Source organism: Sorex fumeus, unplaced genomic scaffold, assembly GCF_029834395.1.
Source record: "Sorex fumeus unplaced genomic scaffold, SorFum_2.1 ptg000037l, whole genome shotgun sequence".
NCBI classification, from domain to species: Eukaryota; Metazoa; Chordata; class Mammalia; order Eulipotyphla; family Soricidae; genus Sorex; species Sorex fumeus.
In genome coordinates, this window is record NW_026606094.1 from 62,619,012 (window position 1) to 62,643,486 (window position 24,475).

The 24,475-nt window shown below is 39.1% G+C and overlaps 1 protein-coding gene across 1 annotated transcript in view; it reads left to right on the plus strand.

Annotated features, from left to right (window-relative positions):
• ABCB5 (ATP binding cassette subfamily B member 5) overlaps nucleotides 1–24,475 on the plus strand; it is a 172,966-nt gene that overhangs the window by 89,457 nt on the left and 59,034 nt on the right. The window contains 3 exon segments of the mRNA XM_056118701.1: nucleotides 14,870–15,031; nucleotides 17,532–17,672; nucleotides 24,038–24,181. Of these exon segments, the coding sequence (XP_055974676.1) occupies nucleotides 14,870–15,031; nucleotides 17,532–17,672; nucleotides 24,038–24,181 (447 nt within the window).

The following is a 24,475-nucleotide window of genomic DNA, read 5'->3' on the forward strand; positions in this document are numbered from 1 at the left end:
TATAAAATTATGAATCTAATTAGTAGCATCCTATCACTTTACCAAGAGGGCTTGAAACTTGCTGCTCTTAGAAAATAGCATTTATCTCTACATCTTTAATCATCAGGGAGGTGCAGATTAAAACAACAATGAGATATCATCTCACATCACAGAGACTGGCCCACATCCAAAATTGACTTATAATAAATTTTACTTATTAATATTCATTTATTATTGTTTATTTATTTATTTATATTTATAATTGGAAAAGTTTTGGCATGTATGTATCCTTGTGAAACCATTATCACAATCAAGAAAATCAACCAACCATTCCAAATATTTTTTACATTTTTACATTTTGGTTATTACTCCATTCTGACCACAAACTCCCCACTCCTGACTACTTATTTGTGTACTACCATAAACTAATGTCTATACTAACATACAGTTTGTATAAAACATCTTAACTGTATGGTTTATATATAATGTACATAAACTATAAATTGTTTCTATTGTATAGAACTTTATATAAATAAAATCATACACTATGATTTGTGTTATGTATGGTTTCTTTAAAATAGCATAAATGTTTTGAGATTCAGTTTTGTGGGATGTATCTGCTGATAGTATCTGATGATATTGCTGATATTATTTTTCTTTTCCTGGGTGAATGGTATTTGATTGTATGTTATACATTATAGAGTTCATTTATATTGATGTTCATTTGAGTTCTTTGATTTGTTTGCAGTTTTTTGTTATATTTATGGCTTCTCTGAACATTCAAATGAAAGTCTTTTTGTAAATAAACACTTTTATTTCTTTTTTTTATAATGTAGGAGTACTACTATTTATTCAGCATTGATTAAGCTGATTGAATTGTGCATGAAATCCACATCACTTTTCTTTTTTTATTCAGAATGTTAATTTTATTTTCATGACTGCCTACCTCTGGTCCAAAGATTCTGGAGCAGATTGCTCAGTGCTTCTCATTAAATCCAGCCTTTGTTCCAGGACTTACAATACTCCACTGACATTTGCATCAACACCCAACTAAGTTTGGCCTCCAAGTGCTCTCTGCCCTCTTGCCTGTTCTGCCCATGACTTGACTGACCCACAATCAGTGTGACCACCAGTGATTCCCCTCACAAGCACAACTTCAGTTGTTCATGAGACCACAGTACCTGCACATTCCACACTTTTGCTGAAAGAGGAGCTTTTCCTTTATGGCTATCTCAGTTCTCTGGACAGCTGGCAGATTTGATAAAGAGATGAAGAAGGAAATTGTTCAAGGTCACAGAGTAAAAAGTAGAGCCGTGATTTGAACTAAGTACCACTCATTCCACAGCCCATGTCTCTATAACTCTAATCCAGTCTCCCAAGTCCACCCTGAAATTTCATAAAATCAGAAATCTTCCCTACATTACCCCAGTGGAGCTTTGCTTTTCTAGCCTTTATGTATTCCGTTTATAGCACATTAGACAGTTTTGTGTATATTCCTAAATGTCAAAGCTTGTAATAATAATAATAATGAGAGAGAGTGAGTAAGAGAGAGAGAATGAGAGAAAGAGCGAGAGAAGAAAAGCGCTTGCCAAAGAGGCAGGAAGGAGGAAAGGGGTGGGAGGTGATGGGAGGGAACCTGGGAATCCATTTGGTGATTCAGAATTTAGTAAATTCTTGGCTCAGAGATGTTACTTTTTAAAAACCAGGTGAATTTTGTTGTTTAGGAACTCAATACTGAAGTCAAGTGAATCTATGTTTTAAGTTGTCATACGAGGTGGTAAGACGAGGGTACTGAATGCATCTTGAATTAAGGATTTTGCTTTAGAAGTCCATAAAATTTGAATAATCAGTTTGTGGATGGACTATTAAGTATAGTAATGAAAACCAAACTTCAAAAAATGTGTGGGGTTAATGTGGCTTCTGAGTTGTGTGAGAGCCATTGACGGTTGATGCCTGTGTCATGACTTGAATGAGTCTTCACTCGAAAACTCAGGATGAGGGATGGGGATGTGACTCAGTGATGAGACATTTGCCTTGAACCTGTGAATTCCTTGGTTTGATCCTAGCACATGTAAAAAAAAAAAAAGTCTGCAGAATTCCTATTGAGCTTTGGAGAGGCTTTGTCCCAATATGCATTCTACTGAAAATCAGATTTTTCTTTTTAAAGTAAACTTGTTTGAAAATATGGCTAATCAAGAAAAATTAATGAAAAAGTGTCCACATTTAACTAGTTAATGTTTAACACATTTACCATAGCTTTTCATTGCTTTCTTCTTGCCTTCCAACTCTTCCTCCTCATCACCAGACTGTATACTTATGACATCGAGGTCTCAGGATTATTCTTCACCTCTTATGTCAGGAGTAGTTGGTATTTCTGAGCCTTCAGTAATGTGGGCTGTCAGACATTTTAATTTCCACAGGATTATTTTCAACGATATAGTTTAGGTTCATGTCTTACCCTTTAATTTTTCTCTAGGAAATGAATTTGGATAGGAAATCACTTCAGAATAACACCTTGGGAATTCAAATATTTTGAGGTGTTACTTCTAAGTGGGGCTAGAATGATAGCTCAGCAGGTAAGGCATTTTTTGCCTTGCACACTGCCCACCCACGCTCGATTAGTCTGCCCCTCTCAGAGAGCCCGGCAAGCTACTGAAAGTATCTCGTCCGCAAGGGAAAGCCTGGCAAGCTCCTCGTGAAGTATGCGATATGCCAAAAACAGTAACAACAAGTATCACAATTTGTTGTGAGACGTTACTGGTGCCTGCTGGAGCAAATCGATGAACAACAGGAGGACAGTGCTACAGTGCTACAGTTAATTTTATTTCATTATTTTATTATAATTTTTCTCGTTTTTATTGATTCACCATGAGATACAGTTAAAAAGCTTTCATGTTTGAGCTTCAGTCATACAATCATCAAACACCATCCCTTCACCAGTGCACATTTTCCACCACCAAATTCCCCAGTATTGCCCCCACAAAACCCCAGTTCCAACCCTTCCTTTGACTGTGTGGCAATTTCCCCCATACTCTCTCTCTTCTTTGGTTACATTTGATATTTCAACACCCGTCCCACCACCATTCAAACTTGCTGAAAAGGCAATGCTAGATGATTTGTTTTGTATTGCTTGTCATGGATAGAATATAATGTCCAGGAAATTCTGTGTCATTCTCTTCCAGGAGCTGTAATTTATAGTCTCTGGGTCTTGGCCGTTCATAAGATTGCATGGCCCTCGGGGCAGTTTGTGGATGTGATTGCCAAGCTACTGGAAAACTGGGGACCTGGGGGAAGAAGACCCAGTCCCGATCCAAGGAGATTTGGAGATCTCAGTCACAGGTTGTGTTTTGGGCCCATACCTAACATAAGTGCCACCTGCCCTAACTCCATCTTTTGATATCTTTCGAGATTTATGGGTCACTGAATTAAAGCCAATAAATGAGCTTATATAGCTGAGCCAGAGGTGGTTTGTGGTGTGGTTCCCACATACCAAACTTTTGGCCATATAATTTCTTGGTAAAGTTTACCCCAAGTTGTTGGGGTCTGGCCAAAGACACAGCAGAAATTTGGGGGCATCTGGAAGCCTGAAGGCACCATCAGGCACTGATGCACTCGCCCCACAGGTACATGTTGACTTGCTGGTGGCACTATACCCCCTAGCACTTTTATTTCTTTGGGTGAGCACCTGAGATGTGAATGGTTTGATCTTATGATAGGTATATAGTTAATCTACTACTTAAGTACCAAATAAATAAATGAGTTTTCTTTTACTTTCCTATCACATACGGCAATTCATCAGCTTTGCATATTAACCAACATTTGATGTGAACAGGCATTTTATTATCTTGAACTTTTGTGTTGGGTTTTTTATTTTGTTTTGTTTTAGGTTTTGAACCACACCAAGTGGTAATCAGAGACCCTGTTGCTAAAGGTCAGTCCAAACATTTTTCTGGAGACTCATATGGTGCTGAGGATCAAATAGGAGTTGACTATACACAAGACAATGCCCTAACCCCTGTAATATCTCTCTTGCCCATGACCACACATTTTCTTTTTTTGTTTCCTTGTTTCCTCTTTTTTTCAGTTTTTGTTTTTGCTTTGGGGTCATACCTGGCTGTGCCAAGGGCTTTCATTCCTGAGGGGACTTGGAATATGCAGTGCCAGGGCTATGTGCAAGGCCAGTGTTTTGTTTACTGTACACTCTCCAACTATGACCAGATAATCTAATTTTAACCAACATAAAGAAATGTGTAGTGGTGTCTCATATTAATTTGCATTATCCTGATGATAAATTATGTCCACCACTTTATGTGCTTATTGATTTTTCATATCTTTTTGATGGAAAAGTATCTATTCAGATGTTTTTCTGTTGTTCAGTTGGCTTGTTTGAATTCTTACCATTGTGTTTTGAGGGGGTTTTAAAAAATACATTTCCTTGGACTGGAGACATATTACAGCGGGTAGGGGTGCTTGCCTTGCTTGCAGTCCTCCTAAGTCGGATTCCTGGCACAACATTTATTTCCACAAGCCCCATCAGGAATTTCTGAGAACAGAGCCAAGAATTAGTCCTGAACACCACCAGGTGTGGGCCCAAAACATAAAATGATAAATAAATAATTTTAAAGAGATGTTCTTTATAGTTATGAATAAAAGTACCCATGTGAGTCTTAGCTTTTCATTCTCTTGAGTGTTTTCCAAAGAAATAGGAGCATTAAATTTTGATGTAACTCATCAATTAGAACTATATTTTATTGTTTTTCAGATAACCAAATTACAATAGTGCAAATGTTTACATTGTCATTGTACATTTACTGCACCTCCAAAGTACCAAGACCTTCCACTATATGACCTTATGATACTTCTACTACTCCACTTCCCACCTAATCATAATCCTCTAATAGGGTAACCTCTGCTCTTAAAGTCCAGGAGTTGTTTTTATTGAGCATTATCCATACCCTTTTTTTTTTTTTTATTTTCCTTTGGTCACACCTGGCGTTGCTCAGGGATTACTCCTGGCTCTGAGCTCAGGAATTACTCCTTGCAATGCTCAGGGGACTATATGGAACACCGAGGTTCCAACCCAAGTTGACTGTGTGCAAGACAAATGCCCTCTCGCTCCTGCCCCTCCATCCCCTTGTTTTGATTTATATAGCCAATGAGTGATCTCATCCTACACTTTTCCTCTCTTCGACTTGTTTACTCAACATGACACTCTAGTTCTATTCAAGTTGTGATATAAGACAATATTTCATCTTTTCTTATAGCTGAGTAGTTGTCCATGGTATATGTATATAAAGTACAATTTCTTTAACCATTCCTCTGTTACTGGACATTTGAGGTGTTTTAAATTTGGGCTATTGTTGTTAGCGCTGCAATTAGTGAGTATGTATACATCACTTAAAATTTGTTTGGGTTTTGAGGGTAGATGCCAAGAAGTTGAGTTACTGAGTCATATGGGAGTTCTATTTTTCAAATTTCGAGAAGTCTCCATACTGCTTTCCATAGAGAATGAACCACACAAATTCCCACCAACAATAAACATGGACTCTTTTATCAGAACATCCCTATCAACACTGGTGTTTCCTGTCTTTGATAGAGGCCATTATTCCGACATGAGATTGTATCTCAATGTCATTTTTATTTTCATTACCTTGATGATGCTCCTTCACTTGATGCATTTATGTTGATAAGAGCTAAGTCCTCTTGATGTGTTAACCCCTTAATCATTAATGTAATGTCCATCCCTTCTTTAGTTTGAGCAGTTTGCTTTGATACAGGTGTAGTCATCCCAGTTCTGGTTTTGTTTTTGCTTTGGGGGATATTTGGGGAAAGGGGGGGGTTGCTGGTTCTGTTTGTTTGTTTGTTTGTTTGTTTGTTTGGGGACCATATCCAGAGTCGCTTAGGGCTTACTCCTGACTCTGCACTTAAGCATTACTTCTGGCTATGAACAGGGCACCACATTTTGTGCTAGAGATCAAACTTGGGTCAGCTGTGTACAAAGCAAGCACTTTTCTCGCTATACTTTCCCTCTGGCCTTGACCTAATTTTTTTTTAGTCTATAATTAACCTGTGTGATGGTTATTTAGCCTTTCATTTTGAGGCTGTGCTTATGATGAGAATTCAAATGTGTGTCTTATACGTGGTAGAAAGTTGGATTTTGTTTGCTGATTCATTCGACTGCTTTGTACTTTTTGATTGGGATATTCAATATGTTGACATTTAGAGCCTAGCAAGCTCCCTGTGGCGTGTTTGATATGTAAAAGCAGTAAGAACAAGTCTCACAATGGAGACTTTACTGGTGCCCGCTCAAGCTAATCGATGAACAAAGAGAGGACAGTGACAGTGACAATGACATTTAGAGAAGTATTTTAAAAAATGAATTGATTGGCATTTTCTTTGAGGATTTTTGGATGCTTTTGAAGTTTGGCTTTGTTTCTTAATTTTTTTCTTACTTTTTCTTCTTGCACATAGAAGCTGGCCTTTTATGTGTGGTGATCTGCCTCTTCATAATAGTTTCTACTAAGTATTTTTGCTTTGTAGTTAACATGTAGCTTATATCCAAGTCCTAATATTAGGCCAAATTTTGAATTTAAAGCAGGTAAATCTTAAGTTTGTTCTGGAGTCCCCATTATTATGCTTCATATTTCCCCTTTTTATAACTCTATATTTCTTTCTGCCTTTACATGGAAGACCATGTAGTATTTCTGCAGGGCTGTTTTAGAGGCAACAAATGTTTGACTGAAAAAAAAAATATCACTTCAAATGGGGCTGGAGCGATAGCCCAGTGGGTAGGGCGTTAGCCTTGCATGCAGCCAACTCGGCCTACCATGGTTGGTTTCCTCTGCCCCTCTTAGAGAGCCTGGCAAGCTACTGAAAGTATCTCGCCAGCATGGCAAAACCTGGCAAGCTACCCATGACATATTCGATATACCAAACACAGTAACAACAAGTCTCACTATGGAGACGTTACTGGTCCCACTCAAGCAAATTGATGAACAATGGGAGAACAATGCATAGACAGTGCACACAGTGCATCTCTTCAAATATGAGTGGCAGAATAGAGGATTCTTGGTTAATAGTTCTTTACATCAACACTTTGGACATATCATTCCTTTGTCTTCAGATCTAAGATAACTCATTTGAAAAATCTGATATTGGGAAAAGAAAGATGGCGGCCGCACGGGAGCCTTGTGGAAAGCGGGTTTGAGCCGGGCTCGGGGAAGCGGCGGGGACCTCATGGGAAGGGGGGCTTTGTGGGCCGTCCCCCACGCCCCACCGAGGTCGCCAGCTGCCCCCCACGAGCGGCTCTCCGGCACGGCCACGGCCCCGGAGGCACAAGGACTTAGCACAGAGAACCAGCCGCTTGGAGCAGAAAAGCAAATGGACTTGTGTTGATCCGCGCCACCAAGCCTGCCCAGAGGGGGAAGGGCGTTGACCGGCCCGCCCGCTCCTCTCTGGAAAGAAAGATGGCGGCCACACGGGAGCCTTGTGGAAAGCGGGTTTGAGCCGGGCTCGGGGAAGCGGCGGGGACCTCATGGGAAGGGGGGCTTTGTGGGCCGTCCCCCACGCCCCACCGAGGTCGCCAGCTGCCCCCCACGAGCGGCTCTCCGGCACGGCCACGGCCCCGGAGGCACAAGGACTTAGCACAGAGAACCAGCCGCTTGGAGCAGAAAAGCAAATGGACTTGTGTTGATCCCGCCACCAAGCCTGCCCAGAGGGGGAAGGGCGTTGACCGGCCCGCCCGCTCCTCTCTGGAAAGAAAGATGGCGGCCGCACGGGAGCCTTGTGGAAAGCGGGTTTGAGCCGGGCTCGGGGAAGCGGCGGGGACCTCATGGGAAGGGGGGCTTTGTGGGCCGTCCCCCACGCCCCACCGAGGTCGCCAGCTGCCCCCCACGAGCGGCTCTCCGGCATGGCCACGACTCCAGGGCACAGAAATCAATCTCTTTTTTTTTTTTTTTTTTATTTCTTCTTAAGTGAGTTTTTTTTTTTCCCCCTTTATTTTATTTTATTTTTTTTTAAGTTGTAGATTTACAATTTTTTGTGCTTTGGTTTCAATTATACAATGATCAGATACCCATCCCTCCACCAGTGCCCATTTTCCACCACCATGGATAATATCCCTCCCACCCCCATCCCCCCATCCCCCCGTCTCTGTGGCAGGGCAATCCCCTGTGTTCTCTCTCTCCTTTTGGGTGTTGTGGTCTGCAAAAGAGGCATTGAGTGGCAAACATGTTCAGTCCATAGTCTACTTTCGACATGCATCTCCCCTCCTGGGAGGATCCTCCAAACATCCTTTATTTGGTGCTCCCTTCTCTATCTGAATAGCCCTTTCCTCTAGGATACCCGGCTGGCCTCTAAGTTATGGAGTAATCCTCCTGGTGCTGATCTCAGCTATTCTTGGGTATTAATCTCATACTTTGTTACTTTATATCCCCCAGATGAATGCAATCTTTCTATGTCTATCCCTCTCTTTCTGACTCATTTCGCTTAGCATGATACTTTCCATATTGTACCACTTGTATGTAAATTTCATGACTTCATCTTTTCTAAGAGCTACATAGTACTCCATTGTGTAGATGTACCAAAGTTTCTTTAACCAGTCATCTGTTCTTGGGCATTCAGGTTTCTTCCAGTTTCTGGCTATTGTAAAGAGGGCTGCAATGAACAAACAAGTGCAGATGTCACTTCGACTATACATTTTTGCCTCTCTGGGATATATTCCCAGGAGTGGTATTGCTGGGTCAAATGGGAGCTCAATTTCTAATTTTTTGAGAATCGTCCATACTGTTTTCCAGAAGGGCTGAACCAGTCGGCATTCCCACCAACAGTGAAGGAGTGTCCCTTTCTCGCCACAACCACGCCAGCATCTGTTGCTTTTGTTCTTTTGAATGTGGGCCAGTCTCTGAGGTGTGAGATGGTATCTCATTGTGGTTTTGATCTGCATCTCCCTGATGATTAATGATGTAGAGCATTTTCTCATGTGCTTTTTTGCCATTCGGATTTCTTCTTTGAGAAAGTTTCTGTTCATTTCATAGAAATCAATCTCTTAACTAGCTAACTTTTAATAGAAATTCTTCCAGGGTCAATAAGTAAAATAGCAGAAATTCAAAACCGCGCGGCCGCAATAGCGGCCGCGCGACATCATTTTATTCTTAAACCAAGTTGTAGAAAGCATATCATTTCACAACGCTGTTTCAGCATGTCTGATTGGGGGGGGGGGGTTGTAAACTCTAAACAATAATTGTGCATCTTCTATCGAAATAATCTATCTAGTCAAAGTAGATAGAGTATTAACTAGAACTCATCTGCCTCATAAGAATTGGGAGGGGTGGGAGGTGGGGGTCTATTGGGGTTCGGGGTTAAAAATGAGTATTGGTAAAGGGAAATGTGTTCGGTATCTACATGACTGAGACCTAAACCCGAAAGCTCTGTAACTTTTCCCACAGTGGTTCAATAAATAAATAAATTATAAAAAAAAAAATCTGATATTTTAGGAGTGTATCCCTTGCCTTTAAAGGTCTAATCTGTTAGCTGGCTAATCACTATGGGCTGGATGGGACTAATCAAATAGGTTTGACTAAACAAGTATCAGTCTTCCAAGATCTTGCTTAGTTGGAGGCCTGATGGGTAGGGCTCACCTTTCATGAGGTACTAAAGCTGCCATCTGAAGCAACAAGGACCCTGGTCACACTGGCTCCCACAAGCATCCAGTTTTTTTCTCTATTCTGCAGGTGCGATCACAAAGCCAGACCTCTATAAAGCCTGGTCACTCAAGCTGAGTGGTACTCCTGAGTCATATACTCCACTACCATCACCACTCTTTTTCCACTGCAGTATTCACACCCACTACAGAATTCTTCTCTCAGATGGATACCCAGATTCAGTGCTCTTTCTCTGATGGAACTTGAGCAGGTAAAGGTAAAGGTAAAGGCCGGTAAAGGCCCTCCCGTTGATCGCGATTTGCTCGAGCGGGCCTAGTAACGTCTCCATTGGAGACTTTGTTGTTACTGTGTCTGGCATATCGAATACTCTCGGTAGCTTGCCGGGCTCTCCGAGAGGGGCGGAGGAATCGAACTCGGGTCGGCCATGTTGGCCGCTTGTAAGGTGAACGCCCTACCCGCTGTGCTATCGTTCCAGTCATTCCTCAGTGTAAGCTACAATGGAACATAGTACAAGCTCCCATTCATTCAGCTGCATTACTATCTAATTTTAGACAGAAATACTCTTTCTTATACTTAGTGTTAAGTATCTTTTTCCATGCCTCTAATTTTGGCCTATTTTATATTTTTATACAACCTGTGTTTCTTGTAGATGATATATAGTTATTTTTATATTCGATCTGACAGTCTTTGACTTTAGATTGCAGTATTTGGACCACATGTGCTTGATGTTATTATGATGTAATTATATTTAAAGAGATTATCTTACTATTTGCTTTATAATCTTGATTTCTGTTTCCTCATATTCTACCATTATTTGGATTAAGGAATTTTTTTGATTTACTTCTCTTTTGTAAGCTAATTAACTATAATGCTTCGTTTTGTTTTTCCAGTAATAGGTTTACAATTTATAGTGAACAATTTTATTTGAGCACTTTTAACTTATAACAACTTCAAATAATACATCACTTCACATATAAGATAATAATTTATATTAGTGTGCTTCCATTCCTTGCTTTCATGCCTTTAAGCAATTATTATCAGATAGCTTACCTATCATATATTATAAGCATCATGCTGCCTGTTATTTTCCTTCTTTTGCTTAAATAATTCTTTTGTAAAAGACTTAAATAGTAAAAATACATATTTACCATTCAATTGCCATTTCCAGTGCTCTTTATTCTTTTGCATATATTCATAATTTCATTTAATGTCATTTCTTTTTCTTAAAGAATTCCTTTACTATAGCACATTTTTGTTCGGTGAATAGCTTTTACATGTTTGGAAAACTCCTTATTTCATTTCAATTTTAAAAGAAATATGTACTTTGGGGGTAGAGAATTCTAGACTGATAGTTGATTTTGGGGTTTTGGTTTTTATTCTATATTTCTATATTTTAAATATACTCCACTGACAATGCTTACACCTTTTTCTGATAAGAAATGCACTATGATTTTTAAAACTGGGGCCACCTCCAGCAGTATTTGGAGTTTGGGGATAATGGGGCCCACTCCTAGCAATTTCAGACTGGCTGATTATTTTGTTCAGAACTAGTATCCAGCATCAACATCTTTGTCTTCCCAATACCTCTATTTTTAAAAAAAATCTTTAAAAAATAATTTTCCCTTTAGTACTGTAAACTGTTTCTTTGCCTAAAGTATTTGCCTAAAGTGTTCAGTGTTTTGAAATTTCGTATCCATATGTTTTTCTAGATTTCAAATAAAAATATAAACCTGAATTTTAATATCCCATTAAATTTCTGCTTTAACATATTAGTTAAAAGCAGAACTCTATCATTTATTTTATAAAATTGACTCTTGATTTTCTGTTTGGGGAGTGGGGACAAGGTTGAGACCATATCTAGCTGTGGCTCAGTGATTATTCCTAACTCTGTGCTCAGGGATCACTCCTCACTCCTGGTGTTGTTCAGAGGAATATATCTGGTACCAGGGAAAAAATAATGGTCAGCGTTCTCTAGGCAAGTACCTTATGCATTGTAGTGTCTCTCTGGTCCAATTCAGTTTTTTTTAAATTTTGTTTATTTATTTATTTGCTTTTTGGATCATACCCAGTGACGCACAGAGGTTACTCCTGGCGGTGCTCAAGAGATCATCTGGGATGCCAGGGATTGAACCCAGGTCGGCCACATGCAAAGCATATTCCTTACCCACTGTACTATTTATTGCTCCAGCTCCTCTAACTCAAATTTTTACCACTGTGTTGGTATTCTCCAATATCACTCATTTTGTAAACCCTGCATAATAAATATCAAAAGTTTAGATTATGAATATTTTAATTAAGAATATGTTATCAAATAAAAGTAATTCTTTTGATATACATGCTCAGAAATATAATGTCATTATTAACAATTAATATTCTCATCTTGTATTTTAAGAGGAAGTTTATTATTTTTATGACAAACATTAATTTGCATCACTATGTGTTTTTAGGGGTATCATTTTATAGCTCTTCAAATTGTATGTTGCAATGCCGCAATCTTCATCAAAACACAAATAATCAAAAAGGCTGAAATAGCTATACCATGTTCACATGTAAAACTGTTACAAAAGTTTACACTTGCCAAAGGAAAGCCTATGCTTAATGCTTCTATAAGGTTCAGGGGGAAAAAAAGTAAAAGAAACAGCCCACACAAAGATCATTAGTTACGTTGCTTGAAAACAGTGCACAGTGGTGTAGCAGTATCAGTGCACTTTTAGTATGTCAAGGACCCAGTTTATATTTCAGATGTACTATTATGTGAACTGTCATCCACATCCCCATTGCTTAACTTCTCTGATCTTCTCAGAAAGGAAAAAAAAAAACACAACTTTTTAGCAGTTCATAGAACTGTGTATGAAAACCAAAGAAAACCAATTTTTAAGAGTCTAAATTTCTCTAAGTTATATTTTGAAAAGAATCTTGTCACGAATAATAATGACCTATCTGTAATACTGTTTGTTATTTCCTAAATAATTTATGTAAAACAAAAATATACATAATTTTGTAGAATTAAGTAATAAAAAGACAAACCAGCAAAAAAAAAGTCCAAACTCTTATCAATTTTATTTTATTACAACAGAAATTATTTTTATCCTCATAATTCTGCAACCTTTAAAATCTCAAAAAGAGTACAGCAGGTAAGGAGCCCATCTGACTCGGGCTTGATACCAAGCACTCCCAGAAGACTTGACACATTTCTGCACTATGTAAAAGTCAATATTCTTCCCAGGTCCCATGTTCTTTTAAGGCCAGTTGCTATGTTATACCACTTTGCAAACTTCTATATTTTCAATAAAATTTTACTCAAAAGTAACTCGTTTAGATAACTTTCTCTATTTGACTAGACAGCTTACCACTACTGTGCTGCTTGGTGTTTTCATATGACTTTTTATATAGATTTATTATTATATGTTATAATTCTTTATCTTGTTTCCTTATTAAATAGCTCTCTCAAGAGCAAATATCTAGTCTTATCTTTAGAACTTTCCTCAGTAAACAGTCAAAGTTCTGCAGCTTGAAAGATAAAAAAGGTAAAGGTAAAGGCCCTCCCTTTGTTCATCGATTTGCTCGAGCGGGCCCAGTAACGTCTCCATTGGAGATTTTGTTGTTACTGTGTTCGGCATATCGAATACGTCACAGGGAGCTTGCCAGGCTCTGCCGTGCGGGCGAGATACTCTCGGTAGCTTGCCGGGCTCTCCGAGAGGGGCAGAGGAATCGAACTCGGGTCGGCTATGTTGGCTGCATGCAAGGCAAATGCCCTACCGCTGTGCTATCGCTCCAGGCTGGAGCTTGAAAGATACCCAATTAATAATTTTAAAGTTATTAGTTACTTCAAAATTTGTACATACAAATCATAGTTCAAGAACACTAATCTGGGGCTGGAATTATGGTATAAGGAATAGGATTTTGCCTTTCATGTGGCCCACCCAGATATAATCTCCAACATCCCATATGGCTCCGAGCTCTGCCAGGAATAATTCCTGATTGCAGAACCAAGAATTAGTAATCCCTGGGCATTGCCAGGTTTGACCCCAAAACCAATACAAACAAACAAAAAGAACATTAATCTGCACAATAACTGTAAAATATAGTTAGGCCAATTTTCCCTAAGAAATGAAGACTGAGGGTACTGGAGCTATTAATCAAGTACAGCAGATACGGCATTTGCCTTGCACGTTGCCAACCTGGATTCAATCCTCATATGCCCCCCAAGGCTTGTCAAGAGTGATCCCCGAAGGTCAAACCTTGAGTAAACCCAAAGCACTGCTAGGTGGAACTCAAAAACCAAAAGAAGTAAAAGAAAATTTAATGAAGATTGACATTTAGTTAAGTAACAGGTCTAAGATTACAAACTCAGAAAAGGGCAGAATCAAGATTCATGAGCCAGAGAGATAGTAAAGCAGGTAAAGTACTTGCCTTGCACTCAGCAGATCCAGATTCAATCTTTGACATCCCATCTGCTCCCCTGAGCCCACCAGGAGTGACCTGTGAGCACAGCCAGAAGTAAGCCTTGAGCACAGCACAGTGGACCCCCAAAAGAAACAAGATTCAAGGAAATTATAACTCCAGTGTACATCAATGAAGAAATTGTAAAAACTTTGAAATTGTAAAAACATGAGTTTACCTTATGAATGCAATGCATTCTAGATTCTACATATGAGTGTGCTTGAGTTGTGTACTTAATTAGCATGTTTAGTACAGTAACATCTGTCATTACATCCTTTAGTTTTTTATGAGATTTTATTGAACTGATTGATTCCAATCCTACCATTAGTCTTAGTTTGTTCATAAAACTACCTAACTCTTTCTGCAATATGATTAAAACAATGAAGTTTTAGTGTGGTTTTATTATTTTATCTTATAATTAATGTTACATATATGACATTTAAATTAATGCTACAAGCCATAATGCTCAAAAAGGGAAGAGATAGTGACAGAGAGAGAGACACACACACAGACAGACTGACAGACAGACAGAAAGTGCCATAGAGACAGACTGGGGGAAGAGTGGCAGAAGGGAAACTGGGGGGGCATTGGTGGTGGGAAACTTACACTGGTGGAGGGATGGGTTTTGGAACACTGTATGACTGAAACCTGATCATGATCAGCTTTGTAAGTCTGTATCTCATGGTGACTCAAAAATTAAAATTAAATAAAATTTAAAAATAATAAATAAGTTTCTTGAACACTTAGGCATTATTTTTTATTTTTTCTATACTTACTTTCCACAGGCAAGTAAAGGTCGGACTACAATTGTAGTAGCACACCGGCTTTCCACTATTTGAAGTGCGGATCTGATTGTGACCATAAAAGATGGGATAGTGGTGGAAAATGGAACACATGCTGAACTAATGGCAAGTCAAGGTCTACATTATTCACTGGCAATGTCACAAGTAAATGTTTACTGACATAAAGTCATGTTAGTATGGTTTTTGTTTAGTTTTTACTTTTCAGAAATACTATATTATGAAACAGAAGATCTGAACTATAATCTTAGGTATTACCAAGGTTGCTAAGTAGCTGATATCCCAGTATTATCTAGGTAATATGATGAAAATTAAAGAGCTAATGGGCACATAGCACGTTGTTGAGCCAGGTTTTCCACAAATAGGTTTCAAAGCTTTAACTATCTGATCCAGAACAGTTGAACTCTGTACACTGTAATTTTTTTTGTTTCAACTCTAAAAAGTAAAATACACTATCCTTATATAGTGCACACATAAAACTTAAACTTATCTGCAGAGAATTAAATACTAACTATTTTACAAAGTTGTATTGCTAAGAGAATCAATCCCGAAAAGCAGCATATATAGTTAATGTTAGGAATTCTGGAGTCACTGCAACGTGAAACCTTGACTCTGCCACTTAGTATTTAGGACCTTGCACAGTTATTTCAGTTTTCTGTGCCTCAGTTTCTTAACTTCTAAACATAGGGGAAAAGTAATAGGCTATTAATAAATAATGGTTTAAGTGAGTTCATTCATGCCTGATGCTTATATTTATTGTTGACACAATAAATTGTGTTATATGACTCTTGTTTGTTTTTTGTTCCAGATCAAACTTGGCTGTACTCAGGGTTTACTCCTGGCTTTATGCTCAGGCATCACTCCTGGTAAGGCTCAGGAGACCGTATATCATGTTGAGATGGAACCCACGTGCTGTACTATCACTCCAGCCCATATCTGACTCTTCTTAACATTTATATCATCTAATCAAACTTCTCAAAAACGTTCATACAATGGAAATTAATGCTATAATTATTCCGAATTATATTATTATTTATAGACATATTCTATTTATGAATTTCTATGTGAAAATGAAGCTAAAAGCAGTATAAAGGTATATAAACACCAGCCCTAGCAGTAGACCATAGCAATAGTACAGTAGGTAGGGTGCTTTTGTTGCACTTAGCTGATAAGGTTAAATTCCTGACATGTTATATGGTCCCCCAGCATCACCAGGAGTGATTCCTGAGTGCAGGGCCAGTAGTAATTCCTGAGTACCACCAGGTGTGGCCCAAAAACCAAACCAAAAACAAAACAAGAAACAAAACATGTTATTTTGTCTGACAGCCTTCTTGGAAAATAAATTATCTTTGATCTATTAAGCGTACTTCTTAGAAAGAAGTTAAAATTTTATTTTAAACTGGCTACAAAGTAAATAACCCCTGAAAAAAACAAGCCATATAAAATATTGATTTCTTAGTAGTGATATTTGTAAAAAAAATACATGTGATATTTGTTAAAAAAATAAATAAAAGTGTATACAAGTATCTGGTTAAAAAAGCGTTAGGATGATAAAAGACTGGCTAAAGTTCATTGTACCTTGAAATAATTGATTAACATTTGTAAGTTTGTCAAATAAACAGCTTCCTTAAGAAACCTTCTTTTTACATGTTCTCTTTACATCTGAGAGAACTCCCTGTGTATTTATATGTTCTTTAATCTACCTACTTTTTTCCATTTTCACTCCCTATCCTGGTTAAGCTTTAGGTCATAATCCTAAATGGGCTTCTTGTTTCTGTTTTATTCCCCTTCTCCCATATTTTGGGGGGCCAAATCACAGTTACTTCCCTTTAAAATGAACAGAGACCATGTTGTTCGTTTGTTTCATTAAAGCTTGTCTTATTTTGGATCCAGGGGATAATTGGAGTGGAGCACATCCCTAGCATATCTGATATCCTGAGTTTGATTTTCCATAACCACATGCCCCCACCCAGGTACCTCTGAGTGTCTCTTTTATTTTTGTAATGGTCTCATTTCTATAAGAATCATAAAGTATAAAAACTAGACTAAAAATAATGGGATTTAGAACTTTTTCTTAGCCTATTAAATAGTTTATTTAAGGTTGACCTGGCTGCTTTGGAATTTCTTATTCTTTAGGAGTACATTCATCACTTTTGCTTTTCCGTAAGTTTGAAATGGGAAGTTGCGGGAAGATTGAGGTCTCCCAAGATCTTCTGGGAACTGGGAACAGTCTCTTTTTTAAAGCCCCTAACTACATCTTATAAATTTATAAAGTCCAGAGAAGGTGATGAAGAAAAAAAAATTTTTTTAAAGAGGAACTGTAAGTCATCTGCCTCACAGAACTCCTTGTTTAGAAACGATTTATTCAGATGGAATAATTGTTTTGGATTAATGTGTTGGGTTTTTTTTCAATTACATATAAAGTTCTTCAGAAAATAAAGTACAATAAGTCATTGTGAGTGACTAATGTCTTTTGTGTGAGTTGGGCTGAGGAGCTTTATATCAAGACTGAAAACTACAACAAAAGCTGCACAAAAATATTCTATTTTCAATAAAAATCAATACTATCTTAGAAAAATGCTTACTTACATTACTTTGAATTTTTAAGGCATAATTTGAATAGTAACATGTATGTTATTCATTTAAGGATATTATAAAAGCTGAAGAACCGATGGAATCAATGACATATTCTATTGAAAAAACTGCCAGCTCAGATCCCCTGTGTTCAACGAACAGCATCAAGTCAGGCTTTACTAACAAATCTGAGGAATCCATCCAAAATAAAAAGGTAATGTTTTGGAACAGCAGTAATAATACAGAGATTAAGGTGCGTGCCTTGCACAAGGCCAACTCTAACTCTATATCTAACAAAGGCCAAGTTCAGCCTGGAGTGATTCCTGAGCATAGAACCCTGAGCACCACCCAATGTGGCAAAAATCATGGTCACGGTCACGGTACTCCCCTTGTTCATTGATTTGCTCAAGCGGGCCCAGTAACGTCTCCATTCTGAGACTTGTTGTTACTGTGTTTGGCATATCGAATACATCACGGGTAGCTTGCCAGGCTCTGGGTAGCTTGCCGGGCTCTCCAAGAGGGGCAGAGGAATTGAACATGGTCGGCCATGTTGGCCACTTGTAAGGCAAACGCCCTACCGCTGTGCTATCGCTCCAGCCCTTGGCAAAAATAATTATAATAATAATTAATTAATAAGTTAATGTTTCAAGATATTTTAAAAGTCTTAAATCTCATCACTGTTACACTTATTTAATGTAGTAATAATGAAGTACATTTATAGCAATCACAACTTTAAATATTCCTTAATATTTTGGAAATGTATTTTAAAAATTTATTTATTTTAATAATCTAAGAGTATCCCATCTGCACGGCAAATCCTGGCAAGCTACCCGTGGCATATTTGATATGCCGAAAACAGTAAAAATAATGGGTCTCATTCCCCTGACCCTGAAAGAGCCCCCAATTTGACAGCGTTGGGAAAGACGAGTAAGGAAGGGCTGCTAAAATCTCAGGGCTGGGACGAATGGAGACATTACTGACGCCCGCTCAAGTAAATCGATGAACAACTGAATGACAGTGACAGTGACAGTAACTTTCTTTGGGGGGGCAGGAAAGATAGTACAGTGCCTTGCATGCAACATGCAACATGAACTTTGATCCCCAGCAACAAATACAGCCCCCCAAGCACCTCCAAGAGTGAACCCTGAGGGGGTATGGTACTGCCAGCAGATCAATCTGTACCTGTGAAGCGAGTGCATCAGCAGCCTGATGTCACCTTCAGACTTTCAGATACCCCAAAATTGCTGCTATGCCTTTGGCCAGACCCCCAAAACTTGGGGCAAAGTTTACCAAGAAAGTAAATGGCCAAAAGTTAGGTATCCATATACCTACAAGTACCTTCGGCTTAGCTATATAATTGGAGGCATGGCCTCTCTGGTTCCTGATTGAACTGCTTAACAACCATGATCCCAGAGACTCCAAAACAAATCTCAAAACCCAACAGCTTTTGGCAGAACTGCGTCCAGTCCCTGCAGTGGGTTACATGTGCTGGGCCACCCCAGGTAGGAATAGGTTTTGTTTCTTAGCCTGTTCCCCCTGGTGGCCCCTTGGCCGCCATCCTCCAGAGACAGTCAGGTTTGGGCCAGCAGTGACGAGACACACGGGGCCTTACGTGATGGAGTTGGAGAGGTTTGGGCCTGTAGTGATGAGACATACAGGGCCTCACGAGATGGGGGTGGGGCCGGCCCTTTCCTACCGTTCAATGAGATCCCAGGTTGCCTCCCACAAATGGCCTCTCTGGCTCCTGATCAAGCTGCTAAATGGCCATCATCCCAGAGACTCAGAAACAAATCTCGAAACCCAGCAGCTTTTGGCAGAAATCTCTCCAGATTTAACTGTTAAAATTTTTGAATTTTAAAACTGTGCGGCTACTACTGCAGCCGAGCAACATCATATGTTATTCATAACCAGCAATAGAAAACAAATTGTCTACTATTGCCTTTTTGACAGATCCAAGTGTTGGGGTAAAATCCCAAATAATAATGGTAGGTCAGGTGTCAAAATATTGAACGTAATCAAAGTAGAGAGAGAGTAATGTGGGAATCATCTGTGGAATGGGGATATACTGGGGTTTTTGGTGGTGGAGAATGGGCACTGGTGAAGGTACGGCTGTTTCATTGTATGACCAAGACTTAAACCTGAAAGCAGTTGCCCCCCACGAGCGGCTCTCCGGCACGGCCATGGCCCCAGAAGCACAAGGACTTAATGCAGAACCCAGCAGCTTGGAGAAGAAAAGCGAACGGACTATGCTTTAAACTGCGCCATCATGCCTGCCCGGAGGGGAAAGGGTGTTGCCCCATTCGCCCTCTCCTCTCTGGAAAGAAAGACGGCAGCCGCTCGGGAGCCTTGTGGACAGCAGGTATGAGCTGGGGGTCGGGGGCAACAAAAACCTCATGGGAAGGGGGGCGTTCCGGCCCGTCCTTCACACCCTACCGAGGTCACCAGTTGCCCCCCATGAGCGGCTCTCCAGCACGGCCACGACTCCAGAGCACAGAAACCAATCTCTTAATTATCTGACTTTTAGTAGAAATACTTCCAGGGTTAATAAGTAAAATAGCAGAAATCCAAAACTGCTATTGCGGCTGCGCGACAACATTTAATTCTTGAATCCAGCTGTAGAAAGCAAATCATTTCACAACACTTTTTCAGCATGTCTGATTTGGGGGTGGAGGGGTAAACTCTAAATAATAATGGTGCATCTTTTATCGAAACAATGAATCTAGTCAAAGTAGATAGAGTGTTAACTAGAACTCATCTGCCTCACAGGAATTGGGAGGGGTGGGAGGTGGGGTTCTATTGGGGTTCGTGGTAAAAATAAGTATTGGTAAAGGGAAATGTGTTTGATATTTACATGACTGAGACCTAAACCTGAAAGCTCTGTAACTTTTCCCACAGTGATTCAATAAATAAATAAATTATAAAAAAAAAAAACCTGAAAGCGTTGTAACTGCTCTCACAGTGATTCAATAAATAAAATTATAAAAAATTTTTAAAAAGTAAGGTGAAGTTCATGCTCAATTCAATTAGCCTAATCAATGACTGAATGAATAGTAGTACTCTTCACGGTCACGGTCCTCCCGTTGTTCATCGATTTGCTTGAGCGGGCCCAGTAAAGTCTCCATTGTGAGACTTGTTGTTACTGTGTTTGGCATATCGAATACGTCACAGGTAGCTTGCCAGGCTCTGCCGTGCAGGCAAGATACTCTTGGTAGCTTGCCGGGCCCACCAAGAGGGGCAGAGGAATCGAACTCGGGTCGGCCATATTAGCTGCATGCAAGGCAAATGCCCTACTGCTGTGCTATCGCTCCAGCCCAGTAGTACTCTTACAAAAAAAAAAAAAGAGTGAACCCTGAATACAAAGCCAGGAGTAAGCCTTGGATTAGATTGTGACCCACCCCTCACTAATAGTTAACAAGTTATGAGTATTATAGTTGCCTGTCTTTGAAACCCATGTGTTAATTAGTACATCTTTACTACCTTTTCTGGAAAGGTGTCCAGACACTTCTCCAATATTCCTAGTAGATGTCTGACACAAAGATAGCTAAGAACTGTTACATGAGAGTGGTGTCATTTAGAAGAACATGTGCTTTGATTTATGCAGTGACTGTTATATGGATAACAGTACTTAGGAACAAGAATAGAATTAGGGTAAACATGGTAGGGAGAGGCCATGGGGCTAAACTCTAGACCCAATAGGTCTAACTAAAACTAAGAGAAAATAAAGTATAGCTGAAGAAGCAGTTAGGAATTGGAATTTAAATTTCCAGTACTGCACCATTTAGTTTCAGGTAGAAAAGCAGTAGCCAGCAAAGGAGCCTAAATACTAACTAGAAAATAAAAAGAAAGCAAGGATAAACAAAATAAGGAAAGTATCATATTTTCCTAACATAAAATAAGGAACATGCTGCGACATATGTAAAATAAGAAAAGTGTTGCAACGAAACAAGGGAATAGACAGTAAAACTGAGATTACCAATCAGGGAAGAAGTGGGGGAATGAAGAGGGAGACTTTAGAAATTATATAAGGACAGTGGTAGAGGGGCTTGGGCACTTTGGTAGAGGTGAAAGTTCAGTAACATTGTACATCAAAACCATAAATGTGGGCTGGTCGTTGCTTGGTGTTAAAATACTTGCCAGGTGTTGGAGCGATAGCAGAGCGGGTAGGGTATTTGCCTTGCACGCGGCCGACCTAGGTTCGATTCCCAACATCTCATATGGTCCCCTGGGCACCACCAGGAGTAACTCCTGAGTTCAGAGCTAGGGGTAACCCCTGAGTATTGCGGGGTGTGACCCAAAAAGCAAACAAAACAAAACAAAGCAAAACACTTGCCATACATGTATGAGACTTCTATCCTCAGAACCTCAAAAAAATATTTCAAAACTATAAATATGGGGTTGGAGCAATAGTACAATAGGTAGGGCATTTTCCATGCAAACGGCTGACCTGTTTTCAAACTCCAGAAACCCATATGGTTCCCCAGGAGTGATCCTTGAGAGCAGAGCCAGGAATAACCCCTAAACATCTCTGAGTGCCGACCAAAAATAAAGGGACAACAATACATCCAAGATTATAAATGCTAAAATTTGTAGCTATGTTACCTGAATTATTATAATGTTTATAATAAGAAAATTTTAAAAGGAAAAATGCTGCAGGGGTCCTGGGGAATGGCTCAGAAACCTATAGCTTGGCCTTGCAAATGTGCAGCCAAGGAGGTGTTTCCTGGGACGCTGGAAACCTTTGTTTCAGTCCCAAACAAAATCCATGATCAGGATGCAGGAAGAATTGGTGTGGACTTGTACTTAACTTTGTAAATTTATGGATCATCTTTTGGACAACTCAGCTAACAGAAACAGACTTTTTATGGCAATGATATTAAAAACTGCAAAAGGAAAAAAAGTTATAAAATTATTGAGCGAATTGTGATATCACTATCCTGAAAATAGACTTTAAGAACATGAGAATTCTCAAAGTTCTATTGTCCAAATAGTAAAATTTCTATTATAGTTTACAGAGTGAAATTAAAAGGAGAATTATGAACTGTTCTATAGTCTTTCCTGAAGAATGCATTGGTTATCAGCTTCATAAATTTTATTATTTTGAGAGGGAATATCATCAGGAAGTTTTAATATATGTAATATATTCTCTGTACACCTTTCCTATTCAAGATAATTGCTAACCACAGAGATATTTAATAAATCCATTGTAAAGAGTTCACCATATATCCCAACAAGAACAAAATGGGAACATAATGTATTATTTATCCTTTGATCACTGTATCACTACATCCCAACACTACATTGTTACTCCACACATGCTATATTGTGCTTTTGATTTATAAAACCTGGTGTTCTGCAGAATATAATCCTTCCTCTGTGATAATAGCATCAGCAACAATTAATATTTAATCAAGTACTTACTGTTTGTGGTAGTTTAGAATTAAACTGCTAAATTTACTTCTGAAATCTCTACAGAATAGGAACTGATATCACCCCTTCCTAAAGATAAGAAAACTTTTCACAAGTTTAAGTAATAAAAGTCAACCTTGCAGCATTTTACTTGTTAATGAGAACCCAGAAATCGGTTTGTTTGTAGGACTCAAGGGGCTCTGGGCCACTCCCAGCAATTCTCACACAAACAGGTTTCTGCTAGGGCCTGAAGATGAGGAACAGCTAGGGCCTTGTGGCCCTGGCAATCACCAGGCTACCCCAGGGCTACACTTAAGGACACTGTTTTGTATGTGTAGGGGGTTGGGGGGTTGTAATGTGCTTCCAGATTTTGAAATTGGGTGCTGGCATAGTACGGGCCTCTGACCACTGAGTTATCTTCCTGGTCACTCCGAAGCAAGTTTTTCACCAAGTTATCAGGAAAAATGTTTGTGTAAAACAATCTAGGAAAGTTTCTAGCTTAAAATCTTCAGAAAACTTCTTTACTTTCTCTGCTTATTTCATGTCTAGATTTTTGTTCCATAATAGAGTAGGTTATTCCATGTAGTTTAACAGGAGTAAAGAAAAAAATATGTGCCTGCCAATCCTTCAGTAGGTCTTAGCCATCAGAACTTGTGCTTTTTGTCATAATCACAACTGAGTGAAAGACTTAAAGATAGTAAATTACAGTTACTTTTGAGTAAGGCTCCTTTATTTTCTGTTTTTCTCATTATCCACAATGCATATGGGCACTAATATTTTTCTAAGGAAATGCTACTTTCTACTCTGCCACTATTTGATATTTTACTTTAGAGCTAAAGGGCTAGAGCGATAGCATAGCGGTAGGGTGTTTGCCTTGCGCACAGTCAGCCTGGCCAAGCCTGGTTTGATTCCTCCACCTCTCTTGTAGAGCCCAGCAAGCTACCGAGCGTATCTCGCCCACACGGCAAAGCCTGGCAAGGTACCCCTGACGTATTCAATATGCCAAACACAGTAACAACGAGTCTCACGATGGAGACGTTACTGGGCCCGCTCGAGCAAATCGATGAACAACTGGGAGGACAGTGACTTTAGAGCTTGGCTTTAGATTGACTAATATCCATAGGTTTCATGTTGAATCAAACTGGAGTTTTAACCAAGGTATTTTATTTATAGGCACATATTCCTGAAGTGTCGCTATTAACAATCTTTAAATTAAACAAGTCTGAATGGCCTTCTATGGTTCTGGGGACGTTGGCTTCTATTTTAAATGGAACTGTCCATCCAGTATTTTCCATCATCTTTTCAAAAATCGTCACTGTAAGTAAAACTTAAACATTTTTGACAAGCTTAAACAATCTAGGTCCTAAAGGAATAGTTACTTTTTACTCAGTCTCACGAGGAAAATGCTGGAACTGTGTCTCATTCCTAGTATGGAATCCATAATAGGAAGGTTAAGTAATGATCTCAGGGGATAAACCAGCTTCTGTTGTGAAGTGTTTGACTGACTCTTGTTGACCGGGAGATCAGTAAAGAAATTGCTTTGTTTTCTAATTTTAACTCCAATGCTGTATCAGCATTCCAAAGCACTGAAGCAATAAATTAGACAAATAC